The sequence below is a fragment of the Podarcis liolepis genome (assembly GCF_965112155.1).
Source record: "Podarcis liolepis genome assembly, chromosome: 8".
Classification (NCBI taxonomy): domain Eukaryota; kingdom Metazoa; phylum Chordata; class Lepidosauria; order Squamata; family Lacertidae; genus Podarcis; species Podarcis liolepis.
Window position 1 is genome coordinate 2141519 of NC_139560.1, and position 21468 is coordinate 2162986.

The following is a 21468-nucleotide window of genomic DNA, read 5'->3' on the forward strand; positions in this document are numbered from 1 at the left end:
CGTAGAAACGTTCCGCTCGCTGCATTGGACGCCGAGTCCAAGCAGCTCTTCGTGCGGGCGGATCCCTTCCTTGCTCAGCGATCTGACCTACCGTATGTCAGTGCCTGATTTACGTACAGTATAAGCTAAACAAGCTATAGCTTAGGGCCCCACTCTCTTGGGGGCACCCCAAAAAACTTAAAGGGAAAACAACTGGATGTACATTTCTAAAATATAAGATAAAAAACAAATAAAACCTACATACAGCAGAGGCCAATCAAAACAAAAAGTCTATAAGGATTGGGGAATCTTTAAAGAATATTTAGAAAACTACAGAATAACAGGAAACATCTTGGCAGAATTAGACTGATCCCTGTATTGTATAAATAAAAGTTCGTAGGGAGGTAAAAAGAAACTATGTAAGAAATATGTAACTGCGGTATAAAGTAATGGATAGATAAAGTACAGTGAGATTAATTGGAAGTCAGTTTTAAATTTATTCTCTATAAGTTTTATAATTGTGTTCAGTATCAGGAGTATATATGATGATAATTATATTAATCTTGTATCTTATAGCGTGGGGGTTTGTTTTATTTTTCTGTTATTTGTTTGTTTGTTTGTTTGATTGTATGTTTGTTTACTTGTATTTACATCTGTAATTTATTTTAAATTAATAAAGATATATTTTTTAAAAACCTACATACAGAAGCAGTGTTTTCTTGTTACAGCAAGTTTCTAGAGACTAGATTATGTGTCTTTGCAAATTGTGCTTCTAAAGGAACTTCTGTTATTGCCAAATGCCAATGTGCGTGCATTTTTAAGTTTGTTATGAATAAAAAATCATTTTAAGTTAGAGCTTAATAATTATTTCACTATTAATATACTTCTTAATTGTATTTCACTATTACTGTAAATACTTCTTAATTGTATTTCAGTTCAACAATTATTTTGATAAAATACATCTTTTGTTATGTGCAAATGGCTTGAGATACCTATTAGGTCCATAAATTACCATTTAGCATATATTCAACACACACAAAAAGTGACAATTTCTTGTTGACAAAGGACAGCTGGACACATAAAAGGCCTCATTATCTTCAGAGCTTAGGGCCTCTGACCCATGTTACAGACTCCTGTTCACGTTTCTATAATCCAAACTGGGTTGCCACATTTTCTTTCCTAAACTGCTGCTGTGTCTTTATTGAGAAAGGCTGGAAATGATGCTTGACTTTTTCGTGTGTCTTCCTTTTGGCTTTCCAAGGCAGAGGAACCAACGAGAACCATATATATATATCCCACCAAAGGAGACTTTCAGGCCAACCCCCCAGCATGCCTACTCAGATGTAAGTCCCACTGAGTTCCATAGGACACTTCCAAATAGCATGCAAATCATTGCAGGCTCCTCCAGTTCCTCTCACTAACTCACGATCACACACTTCTCCTTGCCTCCAACCAGTTCACCCATTATGAAAGTGGAGATAGAAAGTAGCTGCATTCAGATAATTTACCTACGTGAATACTAAAGGCAAACCTAGACAGCATCCTAAAAAGCAGAGACATCACCTTGCCAACAAAGGTACAGTAAAAGCCATGGTTTTCCCATTAGTGATGTATGGAAGTGAGAGCTGGACCATCAAGAAGGCTGATCGCCGAAGAATTGATGCTTTTGAATTCTGCTGCTGGAGGAGACTCTTGAGAGTCCCATGGACTGTGAGAAGATCAAACCTATCCATTCTCAAGGAAATCAGCCCTGAGTGCTCACTGGAAGGACAGATCCTGAAGCCGAGGCTCCAAGACTTTGGCCACCTCGTGAGAAGAGAAGACTCCCTGGAAAAGACCCTGATGTTGGGAAAGATGGAGGGCACAAGGAGAAGGGGATGGCAGAGGACGAGATGGTTGGACAGTGTTCTCGAAGCGACCAGCATGAGTTTGACCAAACTGTGGGAGGAGGTGGAAGACAGGAGGGCCTAGCGTGCTCTGGTCCAGGGGGTCATGAAGAATCGGACACGACTAAACGACTAAACAACAACAACAAAAGGCAAACTTGCAGTTCAGACCACTGGAACTCCCAATCCATTGACATTAGGCAAACATGCAGTCCAAGCAGAGTGTATTACAAGAAGGATGACTTGGTCCCCCCCCCCCCACCAGCTTTTTCTTGCAATTTAATGATGTTGCAAAGCCATGGCAGAGGCCTCATCACCGCCACCTACTGACTATTATCGATAGCACACAAAACTACAATAATAAAAAAGCCAAGTACAGTACCTGTACTGTACGTATCCTGCAAAACCAGGCATAAAAATGGCCAGCCGTAGATGGCAAAGGCTTTGCCAGCTCCCAAAATCGACTAATATTTAATGACTCGTGTGCCTTTAATAGCAGCCCCAAATGCCAGATGTTGGCAGGTGAGATTTCTTCCTCATCTTTTTATATTTCTAGGTCACGGGCTGAAAAATTGATGCCGACCAAGAAAGCATTAACAGCAAAGGCTAATAAAGCAAGACTGTCACCTGCTGACAGTTAAGAACATAACTGCGTTTTGCTTTAGCAGCTTGAGCTGCGGCATGAAAAATTTATTACACCTTGGAGGCAGGTGGAGGTGAATGTAGGAAAACTTCAGAGCAGAAAACAGCAGGGAATGCAAAAGAAACCTAAATATGGTGGGTCAATGCTTGATCAGAGCCTATTTTCACAGCAGCAAAGATGATCACAAGGATGCCACATCTGCTTCAAGTTAAAAGGAGGGCGAATGTAGGGAGACTTAAAAGAGTTTTATCATAGTTCATTCTTATTTAGGGATTAAAGGATCTTTCACTTTCGGTTTTCTTAGTTTCTCATTTTCCAATTTTAAATTCACTTCTCCACATTGCTACAGAAATATGTGAATTTTAAGTCCTGATGAAAATTAATCAGCGTTTTAGTGCAAATTTCTCCTAATAAGCACATTTTTGTATGCAGCTTTGCATTTGAACTTGCTGGCATCCGTCTGTCTCGGAAGTAACAAATATACGATTTTGGCAAGCAGTTTCCCCTAACTTAATGCATTTTTGTATGTTATTCTGATTAATATATTGTCATGTACAATTTGCACAAATATATGCATTTTGGAAAATGCTATGTATTTGGAGACCTGCATCACAAAATTTGGATAAGTGTGAATTTTGAAGGGATGACTGTGCTTTGATTCTCATATGTTTTTCCTGGAAAGTGCAAATGTTGTAATTTGTTTTCAAATGCAAACTGAATCAAATTTGTTTCCCAGCCTCATTCTTATTTATGTCCCACCTTTTCTCCAAGGAGCTCAATAATGTCTGTCTCCCCCCCACCCACCCAACAACCTTGTGAGGTTGAGAGATAGTGTTCCAAACAATGTCACCAAGCAAGTGGGGATTTGAATCCAGTTCTTCCCAGTCCTAGTTGGGGTTTGCAACCACTATGCTACATGGCCTCTCACAGATTTGCAAGAAATGGAAGCATAGGGAACAGAATGGGCTCTCAAAATTTTAAAGTTGTCATTCCCTGATAGAGACAATTACACTGTCAGGCTGTCTGCTACCTGATGAAATTGAATTTTTCCCGTTAAGGTCACCTGTGAATTTGGGAACACCAAGCAATCAAAAATACTTCCCCCACCAAAGCGCAAGAACCAGGCAAGAGGCAGTTCAGTAAAACTAATCAGGAGCATTGTGAGGAAAGATGCTGTGCGAGGAGGAAATTGCCTTGATGCCGGCGGTTCTTCTGTTCCTTGGAGGCTGAAAATAATCAGGAAAGTTCAGCAGCCAGCTTTGCTTTCAAAATCTTTCAGGGGGATTGGAGATTAGCCTGGCAAAATGAAAACAGACTTGCAAGCAAGCAGCTCTAGCGTGTAGTTCCCATTCCCTTCTCTCTGGAGCAGCCTTTGCCAACCTGCTGCCCTCCAGGTGTTTGGCAAAACAGCTCAACTCCCATCAGCCCCATCCAGTGCAGCTCTCAGTTTACCTCTGCCCCACCTATCCTGTTGAAGATAAGCCCCCTGGGGAAGGCGTTGAGTCTCTAGCACACCACAGGTGCTAAATCAGGAATGATTTATAAATTTATAAATTCATAAATGAGGAACCTGTAGCCCTCCATATGTTGTTGTACTACAACTGTTGGCCATTCAGGGTGGGGCTGATAGGAGCTGGAGTCCCACTACCTGGAAGGCAACAGGCTCCCTCCCTTTCATTTTTTAAAAATATGTTTATTGCTTTATTAAAAAGAAAAATATAATCAACCAAAAAGAACCAAAGATTACTACGATTTACAAAGGATAAATTACCATATTTTTCGCTCTATAAGACGCACCAGACCATAAGACGCACCTAGTTTTTGGAGGAGGAAAACAAGAAAAAAAAATATTCTGAATCTCAGAAGCCAGAACAATGAGGGATTGCTGCGCAGCGAAAGCAGTGATCTCTCTTGCTGTTCTGGCTTCTGGGATAGCTGCACAGCCTGCATTCACTCCATAAGACACACACACATTTCCCCTTACTTTATAGGAGGGAAAAAGTGAGTCTTCTAGAGCAAAAAATACGGTAAATTCTTACAACGTAACTTCCATTGTGACTTCCAGCCACCCCATCAAGGGTCCCGGTTTTCTTTTATGTAACCCGCTTTTCATTATCTCTTCAAACTTTGCCCAAGTTTTATTTTTGCAAAGTTTTCTATGTTCATACAGGAATCAGTCTAAGCCTGCCAGAGGATTTACATTTTTTATGAGGACTTCCGGGTTAGCGCCTCTGGCAATGGCGGATTTCCTCTGATCGGGAGGAATCCGCTCCGTGGAAATCAGGGTCTGACCGCCACGGCGAGGCGGAGACCCACTAAAAACCACAGGCGGGAGAAGCCTGTGGACGTGGGATTCGGCTGGCACCTTTTGCGCCTCCCTTACTCGTGGGGAAACCCGGTTTCGGGGATCCGGAGCGACGTAGGGTAAGCGCCGCGGTGTTTCGAATCGATTGCTTCTTTCATGGAGTAAAGCCACATTGCTGTTGCCGGAGAGCGCTGACTTTTTCCTGTGGACAATTGGACTCTAAACAACTACCCGTGATTAGAACGGAAAATTTGATTTCTAAACTTCTTAATTTGGCATCGAAACGGGAAGGTCTCAAACAGGAAGTCCGCCTTCCTCTTTTGTAAATAGAGTGAAGCAAAGACATTGCAAGCTAAAGCCTGGAAAGTCTTTTGTAAAGGATTAAATCTCCATTGGTTAAAATAACTAAACCCCCCTTGGAAGCAGGAGAAGAGGGGGGAAATTCTATTGTTTAAGCCTGCAGGAGAGTGAAGATAAATTACCACCGTTTTGAACCTGGGAACGGACTGCCAGTAAGATTGACGTTTTGGGAAAGTTCATTGACTGTGAATAAAACGATGCTGACAGATAGTTAAATAAGAGTAATACATTGTTTCCATTGTTTCCTTTTACACTTAAAAAGGAGGGAAAAAAGTAACTGAAAATCAAAACTAGCTCTGTTGCTGGATCTGTGTTTAAAAGGATGGATACAAATAGAAATTGTTTCCCCTAGAGGGAGCTTTTGGAACTGTTGCAGGAGTGGGGCTGGGGAATTTTCCAGCTGCAGAGATTAAAGAGTGTGAGACTCAGAGTTTGACCTTGGATAAGAATGTTAACAGAAGAAGCCCTAGTGATTGCATTTTGCAAGACAAGTGCTTTATTGGAACAGCTTCGTGAGAAGATGGATGTGAGGATTATTAAAATTGACAATTTGGAACAAAAAATGACCGAGTTGGGACAAAAAGGGAATACCTATACAGAAATTACTCAGGAATTGACCCAGGAATCTGTTTTGACATGGCAAGCTGTGGAGAAGATGAAGGAGAAAGTTGTGGTTGAACCTCAAGTAATTCAAGTGGAGAGAGCCCCGGCCTCCCAGAGGCAATTTGATGAACACAAGCTGTTGCCCTTTATGATCGAATCTAGAGAAAGTCAGATTTGGTGGGATGGAGCCCTGCTTGGATTGGAGAAGGAAAGTTGGATAGATCCTCCAATGCAGGGATGCTCTGGCCTTTGGGATCTGGATTTGGGTCAGGGGGAGAGTGGCGCTCTGAAATATCTTTTGGACTTTAGTTCTGACTATGGAGAATGGGCTGACCCGTCGAGAAGGAATAAAGACATTGCTAGGTTGGAGCTCCCCCGAGATCTACTCCTCAGTGCCAAAGGAAGGAAATTAAGAACAAGATCAGCAGAAGACAAAGTAATGTGCATGGATATATATGAAGAAAATCTGCAGAAGGGACATGGAAGAGAGTTAAGAGCCTCGGACAGAAGGTCACCAGGTTAATGGACTATATGGTATTGATAGAAAGGACTGACAGAATCCGAGACCAGGGAGAAGAGACGGTGGAAGAAGAGTGTTAGAAAAATGTTGGAATGAAATTATATGGTTTTAGTAGAAATGATATAAGGAGTTAAGTATAAATAAGTTTTAGGGTTTTAATGGTATGATAAGGTTAAAATAAATTAAGATAGTCAAATGACAGAAAACAGTGAAAGAAGGAAAGGATTTGCTGAAATAATTAACAACTAGAACACAAAAAGGGAGGTGTGAGGAGGTCGATGAAACAAGCTAATGAAAGATAAAGATATGGAAATATTGGGTATGTTTTTAACTGTTTTTGCTTTTGTTTTTGTGTTTCGTGTTTTTTTGCTTTTCTTTTTTTATATATGTATGTGCATATATATATATATGTATATATATGTACTGTAATGTGTTGATTTGTACTGTTTATTTTTTCTCTTTCTTTTTTACTTTTTTTCTTTAATTCTTAAACTTTTAATAAATATTATTTTAAAAAAAGAGGATTTACATTTTTACAATGCTCTTCAAGATATTTTCTATAAATGTCCCACTCCCTAACAAAAGTTTGTTCTGTATTGTCTCTAATTCTTCCTGTCATTCTTGCTAGTTCTGTATATTCCAATAGTTTTGCCTGTTAGTCCAATTTAGTCGGGGTAGTTTCTCCTTTCCAGTTTTTGCTATTAAAATTTTTGCTGCAACTGTTGCGTACATAAAGACCTTTCTCAGATTTTTAGGAATGTCTGTACCAATTATACCCAGTAGAAAGGCTTCAGACTTTTTTAAAAAGGAGATTTTAAACATCTTTCATATTTGATTCCTTAGATTCATCTTTCCATATTTCTATAATGTATGAAAATTCATTCCCGTAGCTGGTGCTGTATCCAGTATTATTTATTTAGGGGTTCTATCAAAGATCATATTTCTGGTGTACTTTCTTTCGAAGTACTCCCCAGATGCATCAACAGTTAAATTATTATTAATAAAAGATCCCCCCCTATAGCATTTTAAAATCCTGTTAATTAACTCAGTGATTTTGCTGGTGGGACAGAACATTGGCGAGTGAGAGTAGGGGGCATATTTTTATTTTTTACTGAGTACCTAGTACTTATCCTAATTGTATGCCTTTTGTTCCTATTTTACCTTTAAAAGTAAAATAGCAAATAAATAAATGAAAATCATTTTAAAAATGAAAGCAGATTGCTGTGCTTTGTGCAACTGCTCCCCCCTCCCCCAGCTAAAATAAATCCTTATGAATCAGTGCCCTGTGCACACTAACCTAGGAGAAAAGCTCAAATTATTTATTATTATTATTATTATTATTATTATTATTATTATTATTATTATGCCTTTTCCCCAGGGACACAAGGCAGCTTACAGACAAAACAGAAACAGCTAAACATTTAGATAAAATAATAATGTATGTGTATGTGTGTGTGTAAACCTATTAAAATATATCTATTAAAATAAATAAATATTTACAGTAAAAACATTACAAATCACAGCCCCAGCCCTTCCCATCAAATGAATGCAAGTGGGGGTTTTGCATCTAAAACACATAATACAGTAATCAGGGCGGACTCTAACAGACTGGAGCCTTGGAGTTGTACTAATGTGCACAACCGTTGAGAGTATGAAGATGCATCACTCTGCTTGATCCGGAGGCTGCATTTAGTGCAGGATGCTGCAGCACAATTGCTGACAGGAGTGAGGCCTTGCCAGCATATGACAGAGGTCTGACCGGTTGCCCATCAGCTGCCGGGCCAAGTTCTTCTCCTCCCCACTTTATTTGATAAATTCAAAAAGAAACATAATGTAGAATTTGCATTACAAGTTGATTGCTGGGTCCTTTAGTCGTGTCCGACTCTTCATGACCCCCTGGACCAAAGCATGCCAGGCCCTCCTGTCTTCCACTGCCTCCTGCAGTTTGGTCAAACTCATGCTGGTAGCTTCGAGAACATTGTCCCACCATCTCGTCCTCTGTCGTCCCCTTCTCCTTGTGCCCTCCATCTTTCCCAGCATCAGGGTCTTTTCCAGGGAGTCTTCTCTCCTCATGAGGTGGCCAAAGTCTTGGAGCCTCAGCTTCAGGATCCGTCCTTCCAGTGAGCACTCAGGGCTGATTTCCTTCAGAATGGAGAGGTTTGATCTTCTTGTAGTCCATGGGACTCTCAAGAGTCTCCTCCAGCACCAGAATTCAAAAGCATCCATTCTTCGGCGATCAGCCTTCTTTATGGTCCAGCTCTCACTTCTATACATCACTACTGGGAAAACCATAGCTTTTACTATACGGACCTTTGTTGGCAAGGTGATGTCTCTACTTTTTAAGATGCTGTCTAGGTTTGTCATTGCTTTTCTCCCAAGAAGCAGGCGTCTTTTAATTTTGTGGCTGCTGTCACCATCTGCAATGATCATGGAGCCCCAGAAAGTGAAATCTCATATTTGATCTTCTCGCAGTCCATGGGACTCTCAGGAGTCTCCTTCTGCACCAGAATTCAAAAGCATCCATTCTTCGGCGATCAGCCTTCTTGATGGTCCAGCTCTCACTTCCATACATCACTACTGGGAAAACTATAGCTTTTACTATACGGACCTTTGTTGGCAAGGTGATGTCTCTACTTTTTAAGATGCTGTCTAGGTTTGCCATCGCCTTTCTCCCAAGGAGCAGGCGTCTTTTAATTTTGTGACCGCTGTCACCATCTGCAGTGATCATGGAACCCAAGAAATTAAAACTCTCACTGCCTCCATTTCTTCCCCTTCTATTTGCCAGGAGGTGATGGGACCAGTGGCCATCAAAGGAAAAAACACTAATAATTTTCCAGTTAACTACAATATCATCTTCCATTCTATTATTCTACATTTCATATCTTTATACATGACTTCCTGTCCACGCCCAATGTATTTACCCAGTATATTTACTTTAGAAAACTACTTGTACTAAAATAAATTTCATAATTCAGTTATGTTCATAATAAACCTAACGTCTTTTTCCCTAAACCCTTTGTCTTATTTTACTTCAAACATTTTATTGTTTAATCAGAAATCATTCAAACGCTGCCATAGTTGCCACATCTTGATTATAGTTCTGTAAATCAGGCAATCCAGGTGAGAACTTGGTTGTTTTGTGAGTGTCGGGCAGCACTTCTCCTCTGGAACTCCCTGCCTCATGACAGGCACCTTTTCGCTGCCTTCCTTTCAGCCCCCACTTAAAAACATTTTCATTTGGGCAAAACTAGCCAGGTGCTTAGAAATGCCGGGGTGGGCTTTTAAAAAATCTGTTTTAACTTCCCGTGTTTTTAAAGCACCGTTGTAAAAAGAAAAATAACTGAGTTTATTGTTTTGTCCTTTTTTTGCAAACTGCTTCGAGGTAGATTTAAAAAAAAAACCCAAACTTTTTTAATAAAAAAGATAAAAATTGAGTTTTATGATGGAAATAAATAAAACAAAGCAAAAAAGGAGCCAAAATTTGATACCGGCAAGCGAGAGCTCAGGTAGGTTTGAGGTATGCTTTTTAAAAAAAAAAACACCACCACCACTTTGGTTATTTTTTATCTTTTAAAATAAAATAAAATCAAGTGGTCTCTTGACTTTTATGAGGTAAATAAATAAAATAAACCCAAAAAAAGGAGACAAAATTTGAGACCTGCAAGCGAGAGCTCAGGTAGGTTTGAGGTAGGTCTTTTTAAAAACACCACACTACTTTGGTTAATTTTTATCTTTAAAAATAAAATAAAATCAAGTGGTCTCTTGAATTTTCTGAGGTAAATAAATAAAACAAAGCAAAAAAAGGAGCTAAAATTTGAGACTGGCAAGCGAGAGCTCAGGTAGGTTTGAGGTGTGTATTTTTTAAAAAAACACCACCACCACCACTTTGGTTAATTTTTATCTTTAAAAATAAAATAATCAAGTGGTCTCTTGAATTCTATGAGGTAAATAAATAAAATAAACCGTTTTGAGACCGGCAAGCGAGAGCTCAGGTAAAAAAGACACCACCACCACTTGGTTAATTTTTATCTTTAATTTTTTTTTACTTTTTTTATAAAATTAATTTTTATCTTTAAAAATAATAATAATCAAGTGGCCTCTTGAATTTTATGAGGTAAATAAATGAAATAAACCCAAAAAGGAGCCAAAACTGTAGACCAGCAAGCGAGCGCTAAGGAAGCCCCTCAGCGAACTGCCCCGCTGCCGGCCTGACGCACCTGTCAATGAGGCTGACATGATGCTGATGATGCCGATGGTATATATACCGACCCGCTGGGACCAATGGGGATCGGGGTCTCAGGGCGCGCTTGACCAATCAGAGGGCGCCCCCCCCCGCGCCTTCTCCGAAGGTTCCGGGCCGTTAATGGCCGTTGGTCCAGGTGACGGCGGGCGGCGGCCAGTGCGCAGGCGCAGCCGACTCCTCCGCCGCCGGCGACGCCTGAGGAGGAAGATGGAGGAGGAAGGAAAGTTGAGGTAAAGCGGCGGGGAGAGCGCGCTTCTTTCCGACGGCGGGCGGGCGGCGGGGTCGGCAGGAGGGGGGTCTTGGTGGGTTTGAGGAGGCGGCTGAGGCGACCCCAAGGTCCGACGGCCGCCTCACGTTTTAAACGGCTGCCGGGCGGGTGGTGCTCCTCTCCAGAAGTGGCTGCAACTACGAAATACGGGGGGGGGGGGGAATTATTATTATTATTATTATTATTATTATTATTATTACTACTACTACTACTACTACTACTATTTATTTATTATCAGTGCTGGATTTACTTGTAAGTGAAACAAGCTCTAGCTTAGGGCCCCACTCTCTTGGGTGGCCCCCCAAAAATTTAAAAGGGGGGGGAACTGGATGTACATTTCCAAAATATAAGATTAAAAAAAACCCAAATAAAATAAAACCGACATACAGCAACAGTGTTGGGTGTTGGATTCAGGTAGGTAGGTGGTCTGACGCAGGTGGATTCAGGTAGGTAGGTGTTGGTCTGACGCAGTATGTATATATATATATATATATATATATATACACATACACACACTGTATTTATATATAAATAAAGAGAGCTGAGTGGGGGGTGCTTGTGTAATCTCACTGTATACAAGTTGTACGAGTGACAATAAAGTATTTATATAAATGTCCAATAGCACCTTAGAGACTAACTAAGTTTGTTCTTGGTATGAGCTTTCGTGTGCATGCACACTTCTTCAGATACTCTGAAACAGAAGTCGCCAGACCCTTGTATAAGTGTTTGGTGTTGTGTAGGCTCCTACAATAAATAATAAAAATATTAAATTTTTATTTATACCCCGCCCACCCCAGCCAAGACCGGGCTCAGGGCGGCTAACAACCAGTAATAAAAACAAGTTGATTAAAATACAATTTAAAAGATTAAGATACAACATTAAAACATTAGGATGCAGCCTCTTCACAGGAGGAGAAAGGAAAAAGAAAGAGATGTATGATGTAAGTAATGTGCCTCTGATCATTTTAAGTTAGAGCTTAATAATGATTTCACTATCAATATGTTATACTACTTCTTAATTGTATTTCAGTTCAACAGTTACTTTGATAAAATACATATTTTGTTACGTGCAAATGGCTTTAGATACCTGTTAGGTCCATAAATGACCATACAGCTTGCATTCAACACAAAAAAGTGACAATTTGTTGTTGACAAAGGACAGCTGAACATAGCAAGGTCTCCATTACCTTCAGTAGCTTAGGGCCTCATCAAACCTAAATCCGGCCCTGATTATTATTATTAATAATATTTTTTTTTTATTTTGCAAGTTGCTTTATCTTACCCAAAGCCACTTGCAAGCCAAAGATTAATTGCTTTGAGGGTTTTGGTTTTGTTTCTTTTTGCTTTCGTTTCAACAGCCAAGCGCTCTTTAACTTCTATGGAATAAATAAAGGAGAGGGGTGACAGCCCTGTGGTTGTGGGGCAGTTGGCTCTGGACTCATGATGCTGCCCGGGGTGTGTGGAAGGGGGGTAGTAAGTGCTGTTTAAGAACAGGGTTTGGGCTTTCCGTCATTTCTGCGATGACCTTGAGGACACAGGTGTCCCCTTGGCACAGGGTTTAGGCTCCGTTAAACGGGCACAGAGGGAAACTGCATGGGCCTTAAAGAAATCTCTTTTTAAATAAAGTGGCGAAGAGTTCCAGTGCGGAAAGATTGGGCATCTTAATATAAGCAATTGTATGAGTTGTGTTATTTTGTATTAGATGTTGCTGTTACTTCATTAGCTGTTATGGTTTTGGTAGTTGTATTATAAATTGTGGTAACCTGCCCTGGGACCTTAGGGTGAAGGGTGGCTAAAATAATAAAATACTTTGTAGTAGGCTATTGATTTGTAATGGAGAGCAAAGCTAAATAATAACTCTTCTATGGACCAGAAATGTTTGCTAAGTAGGAACCTGAGAGTTCTGTAATTGGCTTTCTTTAGCTGTCTTATTTGCTGAAATTTTACCTGTGCAAACAACTAAATTCTAAAAGGTACCTTAAAAAAAAATATTTTAAAAGTCTATCTCTAATGTAGATTTTTTTTTTTCTTTTTGATTTTTTTTGCACAAAGGTTTTTCCAAATGAGTTGCTCTGAGTGTTGGAGAAAATATTGAACATAGTGACTTGGGCTAGGAATCTTAAATGAGGTAAGCTTCACTGAAAAATTATTTAACTGTGTTCAAGTTACATTAATCTTGTGAACCACCGTGAGATCTTGTGAGGAAGGGCACTATATAATCTAATAAATAATAATAATAATAATAATAATAATAATAATAATAATAAATACAGGGAGGGCTGCAGTTCAATCTGCTTTGTATGCAAAAGGGCAGTTGATGGCATCTTCAGGGTCTAAAACCCTGAAGAATCATTGCCAATGTAGACAATATTATCTGATTTGTTATAAGGTAGCTTTCTGTGTTCCTAAATGAATACAAATTATTTAACTTAAGTTATGTTAACTTACGTTACTTATGCAAGTATTTATATAGCACAAATTATCGTATATAACAAGGTGGCATACAGCAATACAGTGGTACCTCGGGTTATTTACGCTTCAGGTTACATACGCTTCAGGTTACAGACTCCACTAACCCAGAAATATTACCTCGGGTTAAGAACTTTGCTTCAGGATGAGAACAGAAATTGCACGGCAGCAGGATGTCCCATTAGCTAAAGTGGTGCTTCAGGTTAAGAACAGACCTCCAGGACAAATTAAGTTCTTAACCCAAGGTACCACTGTATATGCAATAAAATATCATTAAAACAGTATAAAACAAACACTAAAATGATTAAATTTGACTTGTTGAATAAATCTTCATGAGAAATTAGACCCCCCCCAACCAATGGGTGTCTACCAAATTTCTGTTGGAAGAGTTCCACAGCCTGAGACCAGCTACAGATATTTATTTGTAGTGCTGGGAATGAAGAACTAAGAGTATTGTTGTGGCATCAGATTTAAAACCAGGAAGTAGAACCCGGTCCAGCTGTTTAGTAAGTTGTACAGGCAAATAGAGAACCACAGGAATAAGATTGGAGGTGGAGTATTAAATGCATAAAATGAAGTATACTAGGTGCTGAGCTTTTTCTAAATTGTCATTTCTAAGTAATACAAATCAAAAAGTATTTTTAATTTTCTAGCATAGTAAGAAATTGTTGCTATGGACAAGCTCCATGGGATGGGACTTGAATGCACTGTGTTACAGAGGTCCAGTCATCTCTATGTGCCTGAGATCAAACAGTAGCATTGGGAGAGTGCTTTTTGTGCCCCTACCAGTTATGGTGCGAAGGTACAACAGAGTGCTATTTTATCCCTGGGGGATAAAATTTATGATGGGGATTTTAGACAATAGATGCCTTAAATAGAATATAAACTGGGTTTTGTAGGACCTTTAATTGAGATGGAGTAATTTAGATTACTTTAAATGACATCTATTTTGAATTGATGTTCATAGTGACACTTTCTAATTACTTTCTTCTAGGTATATTCCACATCCTTGTGTTTTGAAACCTTTTCCACAATGCATTTAATACTGGTATTCTTCTTTTATGGAATCATTTGTTGCTCTGGTAGTCATTCTGCTTATGCAACAATGCCCAGATTACTACTGGTTTCTTTTGATGGCTTCAGGGCTGATTATCTGAAGAAATATGAATTTCCACATCTCCAGGATTTTATTAAGGATGGTGTTTTAGTGGAAGACATTACCAATGCTTTCATCACAAAAACCTTCCCAAATCATTACAGTATAGTCACAGGGCTGTATGAGGAAAGCCATGGTATTGTGGCAAATGAAATGTTTGATGCTGCTACTAATAAAACATTTTCACAATTCAATGACAAAGACCCATTTTGGTGGAATGAGGCAGTTCCTATTTGGGTGACCAACCAGTTGCAGGAAAACAGAACGAGTGCTTCTGCAATGTGGCCTGGCACAGATGTAAAAATTCACAATACTACCCCTCATTTTTTTATGAAATATGATTCTGCAATAGGTTTCAATGAACGGGTGAAAAACATCATTGCTTGGCTGAACAGTTCTTACCCCCTAGTCAGTTTTGCTACTCTTTATTGGGAAGAACCAGATGCAAGCGGGCACAAGTATGGGCCAGAAGATACGAAAAACATGATTGGAGTATTAAAAGAAGTGGATAATTTGATTGGCTTGCTTGTTGAGAAGCTAAAGGCTTCCAAATTGTGGGAGGAAATTAATGTTATAATTACAAGTGATCATGGCATGGCACAGTGTTCCCCGGACAGGCTGATCAAACTGGATGACTGCATTGACCGTAATAGCTACACTCTAGTAGACAAGAGCCCAGTTGCTGCAATACTGCCAAAAAGTAAGTATGCTCTTAATATATGTTGATTTTGTTTTTAAAAAGCATAATTTTGATGCTTTAACATGAGACTTAAGACCAAAGCAGTCAAGATACGAGAGATTAGAGATCAAATCTCTGAACTTGAAAAACACGTCCAGCAAGATTTTGATTTTGGTGAGTGAAGCTGTGCTATTTGGCGGCTTCTGTTTTCCTGGGGGATTGATGGGGGTGGGCTGTCAGAGGGCGCTAAGCATCTATATCATAGCTCTTCAAGGAAGAGAGTAAGAAAACTTTATAGTGCCATCTGTTGTTGCACTTCTAATATAGCAAATGTGTTTATGGTAACATTGGGAACTTTTGAAATGCCCTGTTTTCTAATATAGTTGTTGCATAAGCCCTCCTTTGGGTGTGGTGCTGGTGCGGCACCCCACCCCTTGCATCACAGTGTCCATCACCTTACATAGGTGGGGAACCTCCTATGGAAACTCTCTGCACATTTTAAGCCCCTATGCTATGGGGGAGATTCCAAGGCTTCCCAGTTTAGACTTCACCTTCCAACTTGTGGAGATGATAGACATAGCGGTGGTGTGGAGTAGAGCTTAGTATACTCATCTCTGCCCGTGCAAAGCATTTACACTTGAGTAGCATGCCTGCGTAGGGCAGTGGTTGACAATATAACTTAATAACATTAAAGGCTAAAATGTGGGTTTCACTTTACCTTCAATAAGTTATACAACCTGGGAGGTAAAGGTAAAGGTACCCCTGCCCGTACGGGCCAGTCTTGACAGACTCTAGGGTTGTGCGCTCATCTCACTCTAGAGGCCGGGAGCCAGCGCCGTCCGCAGACACTTCCGGGTCACGTGGCCAGCGTGACGACGCTGCTCCGGCAAACCGGCACCAGCGCAGCACACGGAAACGCCGTTTACCTTCCCGCTATAAAGCGGTACCTATTTATCTACTTGCACTTAAGGGTGCTTTCGAACTGCTAGGTGGGCAGGAGCTGGGACCGAACGACGGGAGCTCACCCCGCTGCGGGGATTCGAACCGCCGACCATGCGATCGGCAAGTCCTAGGCGCTGAGGTTTTATCCACAGCGCCACCCGCGTCCCATAGAACCTGGGAGAGCAGGGTTCAAATTCCCACTCGGTTATGAAGCTCACTGGGTGCCCTTGAGTCAGCTGTTGTAGCCTAATCGACCTCACAGGCTTGTTGTGAGGATAAAATGGGGAGCATATGCCACCTCAAGCTTTTTGGAGGAAAGGTGGGCTGTAAAAATAATACTTAAATATACATAAAGGCCCAGAGCAAAGTACTGGGCCAGATAAATACTGCAATAGGATTAAACATGTGATCCGCATTGAACTTGCAGCTTGGATGAGGGTGGGGAATGCACTTCAAATGGTAAATGTTCAGGCTTTATAAAAGATAATAGAGTATGCTTCCTTGCTTTATACTTTTCAGATGAAACATATGTATATAACATGCTGAAAAACTGCAGCACTTACATGAAGATTTATCTTAAAGAAGAGATTCCAGACCATTACCACTACCATCACAATGAGCGCATTCAGCCCATAATTTTGGTTGCTGATGAAGGCTGGACAATTGTACAGAATGAGTCTCTTTCACGGTGTAAGTGTATTCGTTTTGGATGTTTTCTCTTGGCCTGATTTGGAGCAAGTTACTCCCTTTCATGTGGAAGGTACATAGTCATGCAGAGTGCAAAAGCATCCCCACCTAAACATTGGAGCTGCCTAGAAACACCTGCAGTCATGAAAGCTGAGTTTCATTGCCAAGGCATGCAGCAAATATTAGTGCCGCTTATCACGCCTTAGTTCAGACTAACACTGGTGGTTCCAAAGTCACCTTCTGGCTTCCTAAACACAGACTGTATACATAGTACAACTTTAAAGCACACTTGAAACATTCCCTCAGATAATTCTGGACATTGTTGTTTACCCTTTAGAGTTGCAGATCCCTGCAGCCCTTAACAAACTACAATGCCAAGAATTCTTTGAGGGAAAGAGTGCACTTTGAATGTGCTTTAAAGGTATAGCGTGTACAGAGCCTCAGTGAGTCAGCTCAACTTTTATGTACATAAATGTTCAGCTAACCCAGCCATAGCCACCAGGGTTAGAATGTATGTTACTGTCCCTGAGGGGTGGGGTTTACTGCCCTCTGTGTAAAGTAACAGCTACCAGTCCTCCTAGAAGGCTGGGATAGTGACCTCCAAATAGTCCTAGTCATGCTGGGCACCTGTTGTTGTCCAATGGTTGGGATGATGGGAGTTATAATCCAGCATCATCCGGTAGCCACCATGTTGGCTTTCCCAGCTACAGGGAGATAAAGGCATACACAGAACAAAACCTGCTCCTGGTGTTCCCAGTGTGTGGAATAACAAGCAGGGTTTACCTGCTTTCACCTGCAAAAACAAAGTAACTTGATTCCTGTGGTATATTTTTAGACATCTTGGTGAAGAATAAAGGCTATGCAGGTGACGTGTAATTCAAAGGCATAGCTAACTATTACATAATATTTGGAAACTTGCATGGAGGATAGCCATTTTAGTGGATGGTTGATTTGGAAAGTGCAATACCTTTTACAATAGTATCATACCAATCTGTAATGGGGTGGGGGGTGGGAATACTTTGAAGAACCTGCACTTTTATGGTTCCGGGATTATCTTTAGGGGGGATATAACTGTTCAGGTTGAAGCTTAGCACATTAACAACTCTTGCATTCCCTTTTTCCAGTAGGAGACCATGGCTACGATAACTCCCTTCCAAGTATGCATCCATTTTTGGCAGCTCACGGGCCTGCTTTTCGCAAAGGTTACAGGCAAAATAGCATTTATACAGTTGATATTTATCCAATGATGTGTCACATCCTGGGCTTGATGCCTCAGCCCAATAATGGCACCTTGAGCCACGCCAAGTGCTTATTAGCTGACCAGTGGTGTATCAATGTCCCTGAGGCCATTGGAATAGTCATTGGTGTCTTCATTGTGCTAACGACACTTACGTGCCTTATAATAATCATGAAGAGCAGAACGGCTTCTGTGCATCCATTTTCCCGACTTCAGCTTCAGGAAGACGACGACGATCCCTTAATTGGATAATATACACTGATTTGTTTTGAAAACTGGATATGATACGAAACTTACACTGGATAACATCTTATGATGCACTTTAATAAATACCAACCCAGAAGACTGCAGAAGAACATTGCCTCTTTGAAAAAGAAACTCTGAATACAGACCTGGTTTTGTAATGGAAAAGGCATTGCATCACTGTTAAACTTTCAGTTAATAAAGTATCTGCTAGAGTGGTATGATGAGGACTGTGAGATTTAAATGTTTGCAAATGATGCTGCTTTCGGGCATTTCTTATGTAACTCTGGAGATACCCTGGCAACTCCTGAAATCTGGTGGGGGCAGATCTGTTTCTGCTGGCTGATGGAGATGATTATTGCACTTTCTTGTATTCAGCACAATGCTGAAAGGGTAAATTATTTAAGTTAGAGGCAACTTAGCAACAGAAACCCTTAGTGCTATGTAGATCACATTGGTCCCTGTAAGCTAGAAATACCTTATTGGGAAAATGTGCATAAAAGCATTTTAAACGTTACTTCCTGCTCTGTGGATTGCAGGCACAGAGGGCTTTTTAGTTGCAAACATTTAGTTGAAGCAACATTTAAATATGCTGTGACTTATTTTATGTGTTTATGTGCATATGGTAACTTCAGGATTTTGGAAATAGGTATTTTTCCGTTTATTTTATGAACTTGCAAAACTGATAGTACTGTACTTTAAATTAGCAATCCTCCCTTCTAATAGACCAAAGCAGCTCCCAAGTTCTGCTTCTACTTTGTGGTTGCATGTACCTCTGATTGATTTCTTTCTCTGGACAAGATTAACAATTTTTTGTTACCTAAATATAGACTCAAGTAGTTGAGATTCCTTTCTGCTTTCAACCGAAGAGTATAATGTGCACACCTTGATTTGAGCTAAGAAGTTACTATGAATATTCAGGGTTGTTGTTTAACTTCCTAGAATCATCCAACCTACATGCAGACTATTTGTAATTTGGACAAGGTACTATACAGTAGAATGTATGTCAGTCTGAAGGTTAGAGGCTCAGGGAGAAATGACTACTCGGTGTACAAAGTGGCCCTATCTTTAATCATTAGTATTTCAAGCATGGCTATAGATTTGTACAGACCCTTTGCTCACAGTTACAGCAATGGGGTTAGAAGTCCTTTGGTTACACTCCAAAGTGACCAGTTATATTTCCATTTACTTTTTTGAGCTGCTGTAAGGAACAGAAAAAAACCTACTGGTATGTAGTAGCAATAGTGGAAGGTGACATGCTTTCCGATTTAACAGTGTAAAAGCTGGTGAAGATTCAGGTCCTGGGTTATGCTTTTCATTGCCTCTTTTCGAATCACAGGTACCCTTGGGTAACCCTGCTTGAGCTTCTGACACAAGCAACACTTGTGTGCAGACAAATTAACTTCGGGTTTGTGAGTGGTCTGTAATCGTAGGAACAGTGGTTTGCTAAAGGCATTGGGAACTGTGGGGTAAACGGGGGTTACCAGGATTCTTTGGGGGAAGTATTGCGGCTTAAATGCACAGTGCGTGCAGCCTTTGAAGTCCATCTTTACGTAGTATTATGGGGGAGGATCTTGTCTCTACTGCTGCTGGTGTTCTGTTTGAAGCTCTTTGTGAGAAACAAGCTTATCAGAATAGTGTTGGGAGATGCAATGTAATACCATGACTCATAGGAAATGATGCTAAATGATTCCCACCCACCCCACACATGTGGCTGTGCTGTACAAGCCTGATAATGCTTCAGTAGTTCCTGGGAGTTTTAACCCTTGCAATATAGCTACTTGAAAATTGGTAGCAATCAGTCAAAGTGAAAAAGCACACACATTCTTGCAAATCAATACTCTTGTTTAATATGCACCAGGTAAGAAAACAGTCTACCAAATAAAACAGCAATTATGAATGGTGATCCACTTCACAGGGCTGTGGAATACTGTTACTGAAAAGCTCTGTCTTTCCTGGAGATGTGTAGCTGGGTTACATGTCCAGGCAGGAAGGATAAACCCAAGCTGATGAAGTGGAAAAGCAATACCAAATATGAGCTATATTTTGAATGTTAAAGGGTTGGTGCCTTAACTAGATATTTATGTTTGCATTACTTGGGGGTTTTATGGAAAAGCTTTGTCCTTATGAATTAAAAAAATTGTTCTGGTTTAACTTTTGGCTACAAGGCTCTGACTATATTCATTCTAGAATGTGTACCTGCAGAGGTAACCTCAATTTCTAACCAACCCACCTTTTGGGTTTGTTCTTGTTTGCCCTCTTCTGTGGCCAATGCAGGATTTAACCCTGTCCTACCCATTGGCTGATGTCACAAGTCATAAACTACTTACAGTGGTACCTCGGGTTACGTACACTTCAGGTTACATATGCTTCAAGTTACAGACTCTGCTAACCCAGAAATATTGCTTCAGGTTAAGAACTTTGCTTCAGGATGAGAACAGAAATCGTGCGGCAGCGGGAGGCCCCATTAGCTAAAGTGGTGCTTCAGGTTAAGAACAGTTTCAGGTTAAGTACAGACCTCCAGAACGAATTAAGTACTTAACCCGAGGTACCACTGTATTTAAATTACAACAGTCCACATAATATGAAAACCCTGTTCACCCTTTTCAGCATGTCAATAGTTCGTTGTATTCCTCTCCTGCCAAATACTTTGAAACCAAAAGTTCTCTTTGGGAAAATTCTGTTATTTTAGTTTTGTACTAGTGGCAAAATTCCAGCATAGAAATGGTAGAGAATTTATGCAAATGCCCTCTGCATCATAGCTGGATTAGTTGTGCTTTACCCTGTGGGGAATAAAATCCAAAAGGTGTTTTCTTAGTTGCCATGAGTCAGTTTTAAACAATTTGCAAATTTTCATCTGGACTTGATAAAACAAGACTTTCCATATCAATGTGCAAACCCACAACTGAAATTAGAATAAGCCATGAAATAGTCTGTTAAAACTAAAAGACATTTCATGTAATTAAGATTCCTGAGGGGATTTTGTAATTAGTTATGGTTTATGTGCATAAGTGCAGTTTGAATGCCACTTGTTCAAGGAAGTTTGCTTCCTTTATTATTATACCTAATTGCTTCATTTGTCCCAGTCAGATCTAAATTACTTAACTTCATAAAAGAGGAAACTTTCTAACCTAATAGTTGTGTGTTTCCTTACAAAGTAACATATGATACCTCCCCATATTTAAAAAGCCCGTCCCTTGAAAGAACCTCTGAGGTTTCTCTTCACATCCTTACTCGAACATTTTAAA

At 40.2% G+C, this 21468-nt stretch overlaps 1 protein-coding gene and 1 long non-coding RNA gene across 2 annotated transcripts; one reads left to right on the forward strand and one right to left on the reverse strand.

The window, feature by feature from the left end:
- Positions 1-3470: 3470 nt before the first annotated feature.
- On the reverse strand, positions 3471-10656 carry LOC310713281. The gene is made up of 2 exons (XR_014529182.1): positions 10514-10656; positions 3471-3804 (listed from the first exon to the last, which is right to left on the reverse strand). It is a non-coding gene; the product is annotated as an uncharacterized lncRNA (long non-coding RNA).
- ENPP4 (ectonucleotide pyrophosphatase/phosphodiesterase 4) lies at positions 10647-20374 on the forward strand. The gene is made up of 5 exons (XM_083516845.1): positions 10647-10769; positions 12860-12935; positions 14271-15132; positions 16573-16743; positions 17865-20374. Exons 3-5 carry the CDS (start codon positions 14310-14312, stop codon positions 18227-18229), a joined length of 1359 nt encoding a protein of 452 aa, XP_083372971.1. The 5' UTR covers positions 10647-10769; positions 12860-12935; positions 14271-14309; the 3' UTR covers positions 18230-20374.
- Positions 20375-21468: the final 1094 nt, after the last annotated feature.

What these genes read in the sequence shown, in the direction of transcription:
- ENPP4 (XM_083516845.1), top strand. Translation starts at nt 14,310, where the DNA reads ATGCATTTAATACTGGTATTCTTCTTTTATGGAATCATTTGTTGCTCT. An exon ending in TGCTGCAATACTGCCAAAAA is followed by an intron (nt 15,133 to 16,572) that starts GTAAGTATGCTC and finishes TATACTTTTCAG; the next exon opens with ATGAAACATATGTATATAAC. An exon ending in GAATGAGTCTCTTTCACGGT is followed by an intron (nt 16,744 to 17,864) that starts GTAAGTGTATTC and finishes CCCTTTTTCCAG; the next exon opens with TAGGAGACCATGGCTACGAT.